Source organism: Hyalella azteca, unplaced genomic scaffold (assembly GCF_000764305.2).
Source record: "Hyalella azteca isolate HAZT.00-mixed unplaced genomic scaffold, Hazt_2.0.2 contig13779, whole genome shotgun sequence".
NCBI lineage: Eukaryota > Metazoa > Arthropoda > Malacostraca > Amphipoda > Hyalellidae > Hyalella > Hyalella azteca.
Genome location: NW_025943688.1, coordinates 32,654 through 48,831, shown reverse-complemented (window position 1 = coordinate 48,831; position 16,178 = coordinate 32,654). Strand labels below are relative to the sequence as shown.

The window sequence follows — 16,178 nt, the reverse complement described above, 5'->3', positions numbered from 1 at the left end:
TTATTGGATTAATGTTCTACTCATGAAACTAGTAATGCATGTTTATCCGTGTGAATTCATTTATTTTTCACTGGCCTCACACTAACTGCAAATCAATCCATACTTCGAGTGATTCTTCCCGTCTCACGATTCACAAACTTTAACTCCAACAGCTTCACCAGCATGTAGTACTTGAATTTGTGTAATATTTGTTCTTACCTCTGGATTACTTCATGTAACTCTATGACTTACTTCGATGTAACGATTCTTTTACTGTCAGCTTCTTTCAGGATAAACATTGGCGTACGTAAACCTAGGTTCATGATCAGCCTACGCAATTACTTCTAGGCCGACGATGACAAAATTGATTTAGACCAATGTTGTAAATCTGGCGGTGTTTATAAACAAACAAGTGAAAAATTATAACTCTGTACTCACTGCAGTGAGACAGAGCGCATTTTCTCAAAATCGACGAAAACGTGAAGTCACAGACAGACAGACAGGCAGACGGACTGACAGACGGACGGACTTGACGAGCACAATAGCGCCTTTTTTCCATAAATGAGAAAATGCGCTAAAAATACGGCTGAACAATGCGTTTTAAGCTAATCCATTTAAGATACCAATACAAATCGCAGCTTTGTGATGATCTCAAATATTTTCAAATTAATTGAGCAGCTTGCAGCTCATCCAATTGATAATATTTCTTACTTACAACATGTTTTGGTTTATTAGTGCGTTTCATACCGTCACATAAAATTATCTTCTAACCATCATCTCCTTTTGCTCTGGTTTGAAATTGCTTTCAATGTTTTACTTTCCTAATCAATTGCTTGATCAGGCAAAGAATTTACCGCAAGATCATCTTGAGAAATCGGCTTTCTTTAAAGGAAGAGCAAAATCTTTACATTTCATTTTCCGTTTTCTTTCCGTCCACTTAAGGAAACCAACTCAAGAGCTCGATCCTAAGAAAAAAGTCGACCCTGTCGTCCTCTTCAGGTACCCAACCTTTGGTCTTATGGCTGTCGCTTGATGGGCAGGGCTTGAGTCAAAGCTTTAGTTTGTAGGCAGTTTGTGCTAGAGCTGTTGTGCATCAGTGTTTTGGATGAGCACTAGGCTTGTTTTTTTAAATGGCTTCCACTTTCCTTTACGAGTAGAATGAGCACAGCGTGAATAGAGGTTCTCCCGTTCGCGTTTTCACTGATAACGAGGAATGATAGAAAAACTAGCGCCAGCCTCTTGTTTAATCTTCAAGTGATGTTTTTCAATAGCATTTAAGTTTTTTTCAGTAACGTATTATTCTATCATTAATGCCGCGTTGAATTTAAAGAATTCATCTAGTTTTTTACGGAATTTGATCTACCTTTTGAAGCCGTACAGCCCAAGCCCGGAGGGCGACAGCAAAGTTCTGCCCTTGTTTTCTGCACGCTTTAATTGGAATGTTTGAATTTTTTTCATTAATTTCATGCCATGAATGCCATAGAAGACACTGGAACAAAGAAGAAAATAAATTAAATTAGATAAAAATATTCCTTTGAACCGTGAAACTTGACGTACGGCTACCCAAATTACCTAAATGTTCTTACTGTCATTATTTTATCGCCTGAGAATCCATTGAATTTATCCTGCATCTTGCTGTGTGATCGTGAAAATTTTTTAATTCATTTAATTTATGCATTAGGCTAGCGAGGTTTAACCTTTAATCTAATAAGCACTTATTCATTTCGTTTCTTTAATTAATCAGCCTTGATGACTTATTACAAGCCTTGAATAATTGTCTCATTCGGTGCATCTCTGCGTTCACTGCAGTGATATCCTAGCCAAGTTTTGCCGTCGAATTTGTTAATGTATGGCAACAGATACCGTTTATGTTATTGAATTAGGCAATTCTGAATTAAAAAGAAACTCAAATCAACTGGAGGAGATCGTTCGCATAACTTTTATGATAGTCAGTCTTGCCCCGCGTTCCACGCACCAACTTAAATGTGACAAGTGAGCCTTCAGACCGGTCCGCTAGAGGGCAGGTTTGGTCTACACGGCATAACGTCGCACGCTGCATTGTTAGAAAATAAGAGAAGAGCTTTTCGTTTTTAACCCTCTACCGCCGTATGTCACTATCCGGGAACATAAATTTCAAGTTAAATTACACGTAAACTACGTAAACTATTGAGTGTATCAACCTGTGGACGTTTAAACGCAACAGAGAACATTTTAAAGTTGTGGTACGTGGCGGCAACCATCACTGCAAGTAATTTTGCTCTCACTAGAACATATTCTTTTTGGGTAGGCTTGTGTGACAATATTGCTCCGGTTACTCGTGTCAGGTGGTAGAGGGTTAAGCGTGTTAACATTTTGTATTGTAGCGCTTGCCTCATCAGACGATCCCGCAATTTGCATCTCATTGACCACGATTATATTTCGATAATTTTTAAAAGTAATAGGCTGTGGTACGAGCGTTGCGTTCTTTCTATGATCATTAATATTCTTATAGAGAAATTAGAATCTGCTCTTTCACTAATGTCTGTGATGGAGCTACCGTGTCCTCCTGCTTTGTTTAGTGGTTGTGCAAGTTTATTCTCATTTATTTTGTCTAATGGAAAATAATCAAATGATTGATTTTTCATTTGAAAGTGGCACTTGGACTACAAATTGTTGTCCACGTTTGTCTGCACAGGAGAACTTCGTTTCAAGTTATTCAATTTGCTAAGGGAATTGTTTTCTTTCTCCCTGTTACGCTGCTGCATGGAGTTTTTATTCTATCGATGCTAATAGGTAGAAGAAGTTTGGCATTAATTTCGATTTTGCGTTGTGTCGCAACCTACAAACAAAATTCAAATACAAATTTGTTTTGCCCAATATCACGATTTTCCTCCAAAACTCAGAAATGGCTGTGCCACTTCAGAAGATCTTTTCTGGAAGCTAGATGCGTTGCAGTCCTTCATTCACGACCTCCATTGGCCTGACATCGACTTTGCCAAACACTTGGAACAAAGACTCAAGGTACCGTCTGCATGAACAATCCTTAAAAACTCGAATCGAGAAATATTCCATCAAAATGAGCTCACATGTATAAAAGTACGACATTATGCTGATAGAAATGAGACGCGATTGCAATTATCAGAATAAACTTGAGCTACAGAGAATTCGGACATTTATCGCCATAAAAGCGTGTCTGATTTTCATATCAATTTATTGTATACTTATTGAGGTAATTTTTTTCGACAGTTGATGGCATGTGACATGATTGAGTCGTGCATCACACGCACGGACAACGCCTTCCAGCAATGGCTTAAAAAGAGTACAGGATTTGTGTCTACCGACTACGTGCTGCCTGCCGAGATGTGCGCGATGGTCAACGTCATTCTTGACGCCAAGAACCAATCCTTCAAGCTCTGTGCCGTAGACGGCGTCGACGTGGTCAGTTACTTCCTTATTCTTAGTATTTCTTGCACGTCTGATTTGTTACTGTACGTATCGGATGTCAGGTGCTTTAAGATGTTTGATGGAAAAGGTGTAAGGACTGAAATTCTTCGAAGATCAAATCATTTGAAGTTTAAATTTCTATCCGTTACAGTGAATTATAACCCAGCTTCAACCTATTTAATTGGCAATATAAATAGTTGGAGTTCGATACAAAACACATAATAATGTTCGAACTTATTAAAATTTCTGAGTCACTAGTGGGTTATTCTCGAATCGTGTGAAGATACTGTAATTAGTGCTACGCTAGACATTAAATGCAGACATTTGATGAAGATCCGACGTAATTACAACAAGTATTCAAAACAAAGGTTGCATTTTGCCGGTGATGTGCATCATAGGTAGATGACGATGATGTGAGATCCTCTACCCTACTAGATAATCTCGTGGACAATAATTTGCAAATTAATGATGACATAAACTCTCCCTAGCACCAATACCACACCAAAATCGACGACCTGATCGAGCGCACAAGCACTGGGATGACGCAAGGAATGGTAGGCAAGCTGCTCAGTGTGCTGGAGTCCGTACTGTCCAAACTTGGGCGCTACGACGAAGGCTCCTTCATAGGTTCCATCCTCTCGTTCACCGTGAGTCATCGTTCGTTTGTAGCATGTTTCTCGGGCTAACTTTTATAGAAATGACCACATGCAGGTCTAGTTATCTTATTTCTGCAGGCATAACTCTTAGTTAGGATTCCTTTCGTGCGGAGACATGAATGACTTCCATATTACCTATATTTTGCAGTCTTACGTATCTTAGGAACCGTAGACTACATGCCCTCGGATGTTACTGTGTGGATTTACTGAAATTTAACAGTTCAATTTCACTCTAATGATTTGATATATTATGGTTTTGATTTTTTACCTAATTAACTTACATCATACGTTCGGAGGTATCGTGTGAAACATTTGTCTCATACATTTTACTTCGTGTATTGTTTGAAGTTTTTTAGTTGCAAAACGATAATGCTGAATGATAATACCTCGATTTCAGTTTGCATCATCTACTATATGTGCAAATAATTTGAGGAATATGTTTAATTTGATAAACATGTAATCCCAAAGATCATAGAAAAAGAAACGGCTCTAAAAGATGTAACAGCAAATGTCAGTATCGACAGAATGTGAGCGGGTCTGGCCGAGAGCTGGGCAAGGCGTACATCAACTTTATGCGCAATTCTATGGACCAAATTAGACAAAAAGTCAACGACGAATTATGGATACTTAATCTTCTCGAGGTGAGTTCTTTCGACGTCTGATGTTCATACATATTTACGATATCGTTGGTTCATCCGGCCATTTATCATCAGTCGTTCCCCTAACTGGACATCTGTTTACAATTGCGCCTCAGACAGCGTACGTATTTTAGCGCGTGTTCTCATATACGTTGATCTTAAGCGGTCGTGACAGAAAGTCTCAATTGTTAGGCAAAGTTAATACATTGACAGCAGGATTCGCAGCACTTACATTGATTGTCACAGTCGTACAATCGTCCGCCGTCCCAGTTAAACGACCTCTAATACTCGCACCGTTATTTTTGTTGCAGTATAACCTAGCCCCTCTACGTTCCTGCACTCGGTATTATGAATGGGTCATTGTCCACATAGTGGTACAATCTCTTAAGCACAGAACCGTCAGAGAGCGGACGTAGCACTGGTGCTTCCTTTTACCAGGGCAGGCTGGTTCAGGATGACCTACATACGGGCATAAATTCATCGCTATTTGGACTAATTTCCGCCCATTTCTTTGAAAGTGGTCACTGGCCATTTGAGGCCTTTGCCCTAAATTTGTGATGCATGGGATTTTTTTCCAAAATTTACCACGCTACCAAATTTGAGACTTGCCACTTCTTCTACTGTGTTCCTCAAGCAAACAGAAAATATTTTATCAGTAAATTTTACTCACTTCAACCTACCTTCACACCGCCGCCTTAAACGAAGTTTGCAACTTGAACTCTCTTTACACGTTTCACTTCATTGTCCCTCTTCTTAAACAGAGAAATTTGTGTAATGTTGATAATATATACATATTGAACAATTACGATGATATTGTTATCGCAGTATGGTATTTTTGAGAACCATGAAAAAAAACTTTTCATCAGCATTATTGGAATTTATTAAAACAACAATGCGATTTTTTGTTTATTGCAGCAATGGTACTCAGGCCAAGTGCAGATGCTATGCAGCTGGCTGAGTGAAAGACTGGACCATAACCTCCATCCGTACCAGTGTACCTGCCTAGCACACATCGTCAAGGTGAGTATTTCCTTCACCCCACATAATGTACGTCCTTCGTTATTAGAGAACAACATCCTGCGTCACCTGTCCATTTTAGGTAAGTCATTCCGAACAAATGAAGCCTCACCTATCGTGATTGATCCTAGAAAATTACCCTCAATAACTAGTTGAGACGAAACTTGATAACAGAATTCAGACTAGACACATTAATTTTCACTAGCTAAGGGGGGGGGGCAAGTTGTTGTTATACATGATATATAACAACAATTTTATATAAAAGTTCAAGTGATCGTGCTTGATTATTATATTATGAATTTCAGAGCGACTCAATACCCTAATAGATCTATTTGTTAAGTCGTCATTTTGCGATTTGAGAAATAATCGTTTACGCATTAAAGCTCGCTCATTACACAATATTTGGCATTCTTCTGCCCCAAGTTAATAAAAATATAATGAATCTTGTGGTCTAACTCACATACTCGATGCAAATATTCATTTAGAGGGAAAAATGTTGCTTGTCACCCAGAGATAACTAATATGACTGTAAGGTGAGCGTTTCCAGGAGTTCCAGCCATGTAAGTTACACCTGCATTTCTTTGTTCTTCCATAAGTAGATAGATAACACTTGTGATTGCATTTGCTACCTAGAATTGATATCTTAGAGCCGCTAGAAACTAGTGCAATTTTTTGAGGTCATGGCTCTGTTATGACAGCATTGGTGAGTCACACGTCATACTCACACGTTGCAGTACCCACTTAATTACAGCCTTGCATCCTTAGCACGTGACTATAGCTTCAGCTTGCAAACGGTCCATTTTTGCAGTCATCACTCAAAACTTTGAATTTTTGATCAAGTAGATTGCATTGTCTATTCAGTGATGCGAAATATTTTTCATGCGACACTAAGAATGTGATGCACTGCCTGATATTTATTTTTCAGTTTTCTCCTCGTGCAATTTATTATTGTGCTTTATCCCGCGTTGTGTCAGATGTGACCACATGCTTTAGCCTGCTTACTTGTCTTGACCTTGCAGTTGCATTTTTATCTTTCCTTCTCATCACATCTTCTTCACAATTAATAAAAATTCACATCTTTTGCCTTTTGAATGAAATAGGCTCAAGTTTGAGAACGATGAATTTTAAAAGCGTTTCTGCTGATGATAATTTGGTGTGCATAAAAATCGTATTCATGCAACCAAAAATGCTGCTAATCAACCAGTTGAGCTTTCCTCCAATATCGCGTTGGAATATCTCTACGCCGTGCGATTCACTTAAAAAATAGGTTTGAATCTCAAGTACGTAAATAGCTGCTAAAATGGAACATGAGTATAAAGATGGATATATTCGTAGTGTGAAAATTCGTCCAGGCTGAACTACCTCAACTCTAAAAATCGATATATATAATTGCTTTTGTGCCTGCATCTTGAATCGAATATATTTAACAAAAGAAAAATGTATGCTACCTACTAAAATCCTTGCTAAAAGCACAATTTGAATCAGACATTGGTGATAATTTGAAGTTACGATTTTTATTGAATTCGAGTTGAACTAACCAGAAATTTGAGCTATCTTGATAATTATCTTGCAATGTTCGAAGTTGTTCTATTTCAATTCCTTCTATTGGCTTTCAAAGTTCGGCTTTAGTTATAATAGTTCGATGATCACGAAAAAGAACGCATCGTTTGACTTGGACCTGTTTTGCTCTGGCACAGTTTCTCTGACACCTAATTCAAATCACATATCACATGACAAATCTATATTTTTCTGGCCATAACTTCCTTCTCTACTCCTTCTCTAATTCATCCTAGTTCATCTATGCTCCTTTTCCTTCTGAGTGATCTCTCCTTCTGAAGCTACAACGCTTCGAGTAATCAGTCTCACGGGTCACTACATAAGCAACATTTTGCCGGCTCGTAATGTTGATATTGCGCCAGTAGGCCCATGCGATTGGTTACTCGAAGCAACCCTCGTCTCCGCGTTCCACACTCACCCCGGGATTGTCTCTCCTTGCAGCTCATATACTCCGATTACTGTGCCTACGGTCTGGCCCCCGAGCAGACTGGAGTGCAGGCTTATCAAGTGGTCAGCAGAAGGATAAACTCAGAAGTGCAGCGACTTGTACGATCAGGAGCCCTGCCTCAAATGAATTAGACGAGAACTGTATTGATATGCAAGTCCCACGTGCGATGTTCTTGGGCTTTCATGGAGTCTTCGACCGCACAAGTTGTCATCAAGTCGTCAATTATTTAGATGGTCACATAGACACGCAAACCGATAATTGATTTTGTTCGAGATCATCTCCTTGGAATACTTTAGAAAAAAAAAAACTTCCCGCTATCCACGCGATTAGGAAAAAGACCATTAAATTAGTTTTCCCCAAACCGGTCGAAATACAGTATTAATTTAAAAATAAACTAAACTCGAGTACTTTACTATAAACGTACAGTTCTCCGTGTGTACAAACTGTTTGATTTTAGTGTAGCGAAACAAGATGCGCCCGCATGTAGTTTCGACAGAGTTTACTTCACCAAATCAACTTCACATATTTCCAGTATATCGACCCTTTCCACACGCAACCTTACCCTCCCCTCTCCATTTCTCCGACCTTCTCAGGTCAAACTTAGTAATTTATCGCTAACATTTCTCGTTCATGTTTTCCTAATTTGAATTGTTTGCCTTAGTGAACATGTCGTTGTTCTTGGTTAAATAAAACCTTCAATATAAAATACATATAAGGAATATGACAATGACTAAACGATAATATGTCCTCAAAGTAAGAAAGTGTTAACAATCCAAATACTTGTATCTAGAAAATCAATTTGAAATCTAATTTCAATCATGGCTGATGAGGATTCAAAAATAAAAAGATTACTAAAAAAAGCCAAATGTCCTCAGTTTATTATGGCTCTATACCCGCCAAAATAGGGATAACGCTAATAAAATCTGGTTCTCGTATGAACATCGTCCATAAGGAAAGGCTTCTTGTTAATCAGTCCACGGTCATCTTCTATAGTGATTCAACTAATGCTACAAGAAACAAAAAGAAAAAAACGTTGATTATCGTGCTACAATTACAATCTTTCATTATTGATTAGAGTTAAGCCAACAACACTTATTATGAACGCGAACCTCACTCTAATGGGTATTGCTGTGCCTCTTCCGCATGTTTTTTATACAATGTAGCCTTTTCACTTGAATTTGCCCGCATGCTATCAAATTTTGCCTTGGAACCATCTCAGAATGTTCAGTTTTCCATCACGATCTCCCTCAATGCTTACTTGTATTACAAGAGCTGTGACATTGTGTCAAATAAGTAGTCTTATTTTCCTTCAAGTGAAACGGACATATTTGTGCAAATATTTGGACATGAAGATTGTTACTTAAGAAAACTGATGTTATATTCCTAGTAAATACTGCACACTCTAAGCTAAAAATTTCATCTCTATGCAGGAATAGAATATTTGGGCTGATGCCCCTCAAGATACTTGATGTCAAAGCCACTCTTGATTGAGTTGCGAAAATAATGATGAGCTTTAAAATTTGGTGTCATTCCTTGCATATTTCTACATTAAGCAATTGACATATTGCACCTTCATAAGAAATGTTGAAAGTAGAATACCGAGAATATTAAGTGTTTTGTAATCAGAAAAATAATAAAGTGCCACTTTATTGGACATGATTGAGCGCATTTGCACTTACATTGAAAACTTACGAGTAGTGCGTTCCACAGGCTAATTCTGGCAAACCCTCGATTAGCGTTGCCATCGAAATTCACAGATGTATGATATAATCAACTATTAACCATGCATTTTGCTTAATCACATTACTTTTATGAAAAATTATTTTATCCTTTGCATGAAATTGCAAAATTATTTTTCGTATCAATTTTCTTAGATTCACAAATTGCTTTGCCCGACGCTGAAAATTTCATCACACCTTCACATGGCTGACGTAACTGGTAGATATGTAGCTCGTAGTGAAACGAATTTAACTTTAATCCTCCGGAGTTTTTCAAAACCTTTTGTTCTTGCACCTCCCTATTCTAAAATTATTGTGGAACCTTCAAAGAAGTTTGCGCACAACGCTGAGTTTGTGCACTCTTTTGTATTTTGCAATTGTAACCAATTTAGCAAACTCCCCTGCAACTACATATGAACTCGTGAATGCATTTTAATAGTATCAGTTCGTAGGTTCTTGCCCACTGCTAGTGTATCCCGTCCCCAATTCAACACTTTCCGAACTACGTGCAAGGTAAGACGTACATTTATATTATTGTTGCAATGATAAATTGACACGAATTTTATTATACTTCCTGCGAATTGATTTTGGTCAAGCAACGATCGTGCTGAAAATGTGAAATGAGGCTCGAATTTCCTTGTTCAATTGTAATTTAATTCATCTGTCTCTTTTAAATGCTTCGTCTTCAACGAACGTATAATTAATATCACCGCATCTATAAATTAATTTGAAATGCTTAAGTGAAAATTATGTTTGACATTTTTCCAAATCTTTAAATTTCAGTTTTAGTTAAATTCCGACCAAAATTGCGATCATGGCATTCTGCCTGAAAGCCTTTCTATTTTCAGAAAATGTACTCTGACTTCGAGCTTAACGGGATCGAAGAAGAAAAGCTCAACACGAAGAGCTTCCAAACGATCAGCCAACGCATGACCACAGAGGAGGCAGCCTGTGTTTTGATCGATGGACATCGAGGGGACGACGAGTGAGTTTCAGTTCGCCTCATGCACCATTAACGTGTTTATAAATATTTAATGCTTTGGCATCCATACCAAAAATATCTACTATCTTTCCTAATTCCTTTTAAAATAAGGCCATCGCATATTCATACTCACTAAAGGTTAGACCGAATACAAAAAATTTATCGGGCGCCAACATTTAAGAGCTTTTTCTGACTACAATCGCATGAACATCAAATAGCATTTCAAGCGAATTTCTACGCACGAAATCATTCATACGTATCGCAGGTGGATTCGCGTACCAAGTCAAGCCTAATGATACAAGATTAGTTTTCAAGGTACCGTCTCTTTTACAAAATTTCAGCTCTATTTTTAGCGGCACAAAATAATGCCTTGTAATGCCTACTGAATACGTCAGGACAGGATCATTTTTCTTACCGCCACAAAATGTGAGCAAGACAGTGAGATGAAACATGTCCCGTTCTTTGCGACTTTAGTGGAGCCGATGATGACGACATTCAGTGAGTACATGATATGATGAATTTCCTGCACTGCATCGCCTATCGACGATTTTCTAAGCTTATGCATTCTTTTATTATTCAAAATTTGAATTTATTTTTAGATTTAGTATCATAGAAAATGTATGCAGTTGACGGTACGACACTCCAGAACTGCATTTTTTGCAGAATTTGCACACGCGCATGCGTTTGGCAGCCAAGCATTTATCCGGATTGCACGCCCACCTCAGTTTTTTTTCGATCAGAGACGCGGCTTTACGTTTCAAGCTAATTTGTGATTATGCGAGCTGTATTTACTTCGCGTTTATCCATGTGATCTAGAACAATTTTATGTAATACAATTTTTTTTAAAACTCAACTTGACCTGAGAAAAAGTCGCGAATATCTGTCAACTGCTAAATGGATGCTCAATACGTCCGAAGTTTGTTTCAATTGAAATTGCTCGCTCCATTTCTAGCGGTATATATGTTGTCTTCGCAATAACTTGATTCTAAAAATACCTTTTACGTTGTTGATGAATTGAATTTTTTACCTAAAATGTAATTTCGTTCTATTTATTAGGCTAACAAGTTGAAGTTATGGCTCTCTATTTGCGATTCTATAAAATTCCTTACGAAATTAATTAACAGTTTGAATTTTTGCGCGGATGAAGAAAAGTGGATGACTGGAAATGGAATGATCAGCTCGCGAGAGACAACTCGCCTCGTTGCATGCTTTCGAATTTTTTGCTCTGCAAAATGATCTTGTAAATACTCAAAGGTTGTGTCACGAAATGTTGATGAATGAATAAAGAAATCGTTTAGCACGCCGAAGAATTGTTCGCCGTAATTATATTAGTAGTTAAAGCAGAGATCGATACAAATTTCGGCCGAGAAATTAGATTAGGTTCGTGTTGAGAACTCAACTTGCTACGTTTTTTCTTCATTTTCATGAACTCTTTTATTAAATGATTCTAAGAGATTCCAACTTTGTAGGTTGACACGACCTTTTGACGCAACTTCAAAAATTATATTTGAACAAACTACAGCGTTTTTTGCATATTAATAACAATAATAATAATTTGCACTAGAACGCTCTATGGTGTATCTTAGTTTTCTGAGGCATGACATTTCAGTTCGGCTCAAAGACTCATGCAGCGTCTTGTTGAGTCTTCTTAGAGTTTAATATTCACATTTTTATCGCTCATTATTTTCCAATGTTGAATTCATTTTTGGATCTGCAGATTTCTGGCTGGCCCATCACTCAAGTGAATATTGAGTTGTACCCGCATGAAATCTTACGAATACAAAGTAGATTAGAGCTTAATTCTTATTATTTTAATCTCTCGTGCAAGTGAGTTGACTGAAGGCGCTTTGGACGAAGAAGGCGGCGCTGCAGAACCAAAAATGAAGAGCAAAGTGGCATCACAGCTCAGCCACACGCTCTCCGAGGACCCTGCCAATGTAGTGGCCAACGTCAGAGCCGAGGTGAGGCATTGAATCCACGCGAAGATTTGAGTATATTTTTCGTATGCATAGACATTTAGGACACCGGTTTTCCATTAAATATGAGCGAAACTGAAGCAATCTCAAATAATCAATACGAAAATACTATGCAATAAATTAATTCAGTGGTAGAGAAAGCTAGGAAATTCAAGATTAAAAACTTCACTCATAATTAGTATTGAAGTATAATAGACTTTCCAATTATAGATTACTATTGAAGAATTATTGTAATAATACTGCTCTGTCGATTTAATATTAACCTTTTACCGCCTGACATGAGTAACCTGAGCAATATTTTTACAAGCCTACTTCCCAAAAAAGGATACGTTGCTATAGTGAGCGCAAAATGACTTGCACTGATGATTGCCGCCACGGACAACTTTACAATGTTCTCTGTTGCGTACAAACGTCCTCAGGTTGCTACACTCAATAGTCTACGTCGTATTTAAGTTTAAAGTTATGATCCCGGAGAATGACATGAGGCGGTAGAGGGTTGAATAATTTCGATTGCATTTGGTTTGGAACCGTAAAGTAATCTCCGAAATCCTACGGTCAAATTATTTCGCGGTACTGAGATTATATTTGGAATGAAAACTGAAAAAAAAAATAATTTCTTTTCGACAGGTGTCAAACGTGGCTGGCAACGTGGCCGGCAAGGTGGGCAACGTTTTAGGAGGTTTCAGCAAGGGCTTTGGCGGTAAACTAGGAGGGTTCTTTTAAAGCATGAAATTACGTTGTTTGTATGTATTTATCATAGTTCAATTCAATCTCGTGTGTTTCTTCTAAACTCGAATTCTCCTCATCACACTTAACACATGATCTCTGGATTCTTCCACAAGCAAAATGGAAAATGACGAAAACTGTCTCTGCGAGTTAACTAAAAGCTAAGTCAAGTGAGGCGCAGTTATAGATGCTAAGATTGTCAACATGACAATGAAAAAATCAGAACTCCAGCTATTATTGTAAATACAATATTGAGTAGGCCCAAATGTCATGATTGATGACATCTGGGTCATCAATTGATGTTTGCAAAATTTTTTGTCGCTGCAATGTATCTGGAATGTATGACTGTTCTATTTCACCACGACCAAGTGGAGTCTCAGATTGCATGCCACGTAATAACCCGGAGCTCATTCTTCATGTATGACAATAGCATGTATTCTCGTGTAAATTTTCTGAGTACCGTGCCTCTAACGGAACTATAGTAGAGTTGTTGATAAATTCGCGGATGCCGCAAATAAATTATTCGCCGCCAACACCTGACGGACCATTCTTACCACAAATACCCTGTACTAATATAATCCTATAGAAGTTGTGCTCAGTTGCGTTTTACATATACAATAATGTAACGAATTTCTATGTTCCATTTCTGTGGGGTTTCTCGAATAAGTTGATCAAGTAGTGCCTGTCGCCAGAGTGATTGGCACAGGAGTTTGTTGAGGTGCGCTAGGAAAGACAGATGCATGCTGGGGTTCTCGAGTTGGTTCAGTGATTCATTAGACTGCAATCATCTGTGTTATATACGAATTACTGAGTTGATCGAAGGAGAGATAGGGAAATGTACGAAAATTGTTGACTGAACGACCAGTGCTTGAGGTCACTAAACATGTTTATAAATTTGTTATCATTCTTCTTACATAGATTTCTTATTAGGAAATAGCTCTGAGCTAAATTTTGTTTGTACGTGAGATGGTCTGTATAATATTGGTTTGTATAGTAATATTGAAGATGTATGTACAACACACATGTGTCGTAGGTCAAGAGCTCACACAAGTGGGAGTAAGTTACTCGTTTGTATCCTTATACAAGGTGCGAGTCGAGTCGTCCGTCAACCCTTATGACTTGGCCTTAAAGATCGGATAATATTTATCTAGAAATAAGTAGATACTCCATAACAAAATTAAATCTTAACCCTCTTTACTTAAAACGTACAACTTTTTCATATTTCTTTTTTAATCTTAATTTTTCTTTCCAGTTTCTGGAGCACAAATCTAGATCTAGAGCTAAGTCCATTTGTTGTACGTTAATACAAATAATTTAGCTTTAATAATGAGAATTACTGCAGAACACTGAAAATTTTTTCATTTGAGTTGCAGCAAATAAGCATATGTCACTCACAACTTGCCGACACTTGATTGCCGTTGTAATTATGGGTTTGATGAAGCCAGAACAATACAGAATGAAGCGTGAATAAACGAATTATTCTTCGCGGTAGATTGGAGTTGAGCATAAACATTTTCAGCACCCGATAGCTGTCAGATAAAAATGTTGCAGCTATCATGGCAGAAAAATTTCACTGTAAATGATAACGTAATGTAGTTTCTAACTCGGAATTTGATCTTTGATGAATCACCGCTATAATATGACTAGAATTGACGTATAAAGTTAATATTCACACTAATTTTTATGATGGATTCTAATCACGCATCATTTTTCTACCACAAATAATAAAACCCAAGAAAGTCTTACAATAAACTTAATGAATGCCAACCTCAAGATCGACGCAACCAAATAAAGATACTTCTTTGAATGTCATTCTCTCAAATATTCAGGCGCCTCACTTCTTCTCCTGTAGCTTGTCTGTTAGAAATAACTGGTGATCCCGTATTAATTAAAGAAAACTTTGGTTTAATCACTTCAACATCTCAATTTGCTGGAGGTCGGAAACTTTTCCCTGTTTACTTCGCAATTGTTCTCCCAATGCAGAATAAAGTAAGATTGGCTAAAACCAGTGATAAGTGTAATTCCCATTGCTCCCTGCTTGTATATTAGAATAGAATTACGAGTGTCGGAGTGCATTGTAGGTTTCAAGGCAAGGCAGAACGACGGGTATGCTGTTGGGTAGCAACAGACAAGTTGTAACCGAGCACAGCTCCTCCATATAATCTTTGTAAATTAGCTCAGAGTAAAGAACTCCTGCTAATCTAAAATTTAAAATTCATATAATCAGTAATGATGCGAATGGCTAACGATAAAGATAATATACCTCTTGCATGGATACCTTTCCAGTCGCCGTTCAGTGCTTCGATAACTCAACGCTATTTATAGCCCTTCCCTCTCTTGCGCGGAGTTTTTCCGTGAAACTGTCCAGAAATGAATTGAAGTAATTAGTGAACTATAGTTATTGAATGCGAATTAATTTCTTTGTTCTGGAATTCAGGCTTTAACTAAATTCAAATAGACAACTTTTAATACCGAATGTTTGATTCCATTTGTTAGTTTTAAATTATTTTTGTATGAGAATGCGATCCCCGTTCTGGGCAACGACTACAAGCCGAGCTTCACACAAATTGACGGACTAGAGCCATTTTTGTGGCATACATCTTGCTTTCGGTACCTATAACTGCTTTCTCTCAATTTTTCTACCGGAATATTGTGCAACACAAGTCACGAGAGTTGATCAGTCAATGCTGCTCGATGCTCTCATCTTGCCGATACATCACAGTAACACATATGTTTGAAGCAAATACGTTGGACTTCGATAGATAGTTTTGGGGATAAGCTTGAGACGGGACATTATTTCCTCCATCGTTGCAGAAGTGAACTTCGTGCATGCCAGTGTGTGGTTATCAATATATGGGGCATTGCATGAGGTGAGAACCCAACCTTCACTATGCTAATCTATTCTTTCCTTCATATTGTAAATTGGCCTCAGTTGTGGTCGGCTAGCGTTGTTGTAGTGATGTTCATGCCGACAGCTACAAGATCTCAGTGGCCAATAGATACCTAATAAACCATTGAATTAATTGAGTTTCATCAAACCCACCTTTTTTTTACTTTG

General features: G+C 37.8%; 1 protein-coding gene across 1 annotated transcript in view; it reads left to right on the top strand.

Annotated features, from left to right (window-relative positions):
• The window catches only part of LOC108680978 (calcium-dependent secretion activator), a 117,360-nt gene extending 101,217 nt beyond the window's left edge, over positions 1 to 16,143 (top strand). Inside the window, exons 31-40 of the mRNA XM_047883831.1 lie at positions 922 to 978; positions 2,862 to 2,979; positions 3,205 to 3,396; positions 3,891 to 4,049; positions 4,574 to 4,699; positions 5,612 to 5,716; positions 10,285 to 10,421; positions 10,893 to 10,916; positions 12,247 to 12,379; positions 13,022 to 16,143. Coding sequence (XP_047739787.1) covers positions 922 to 978; positions 2,862 to 2,979; positions 3,205 to 3,396; positions 3,891 to 4,049; positions 4,574 to 4,699; positions 5,612 to 5,716; positions 10,285 to 10,421; positions 10,893 to 10,916; positions 12,247 to 12,379; positions 13,022 to 13,117 — 1,147 coding nt within the window. The 3' untranslated portion in view covers positions 13,118 to 16,143. The remainder of the gene's footprint in view (positions 1 to 921; positions 979 to 2,861; positions 2,980 to 3,204; positions 3,397 to 3,890; positions 4,050 to 4,573; positions 4,700 to 5,611; positions 5,717 to 10,284; positions 10,422 to 10,892; positions 10,917 to 12,246; positions 12,380 to 13,021) is intronic.
• The last annotated feature ends 35 nt before the right edge of the window (positions 16,144 to 16,178 follow it).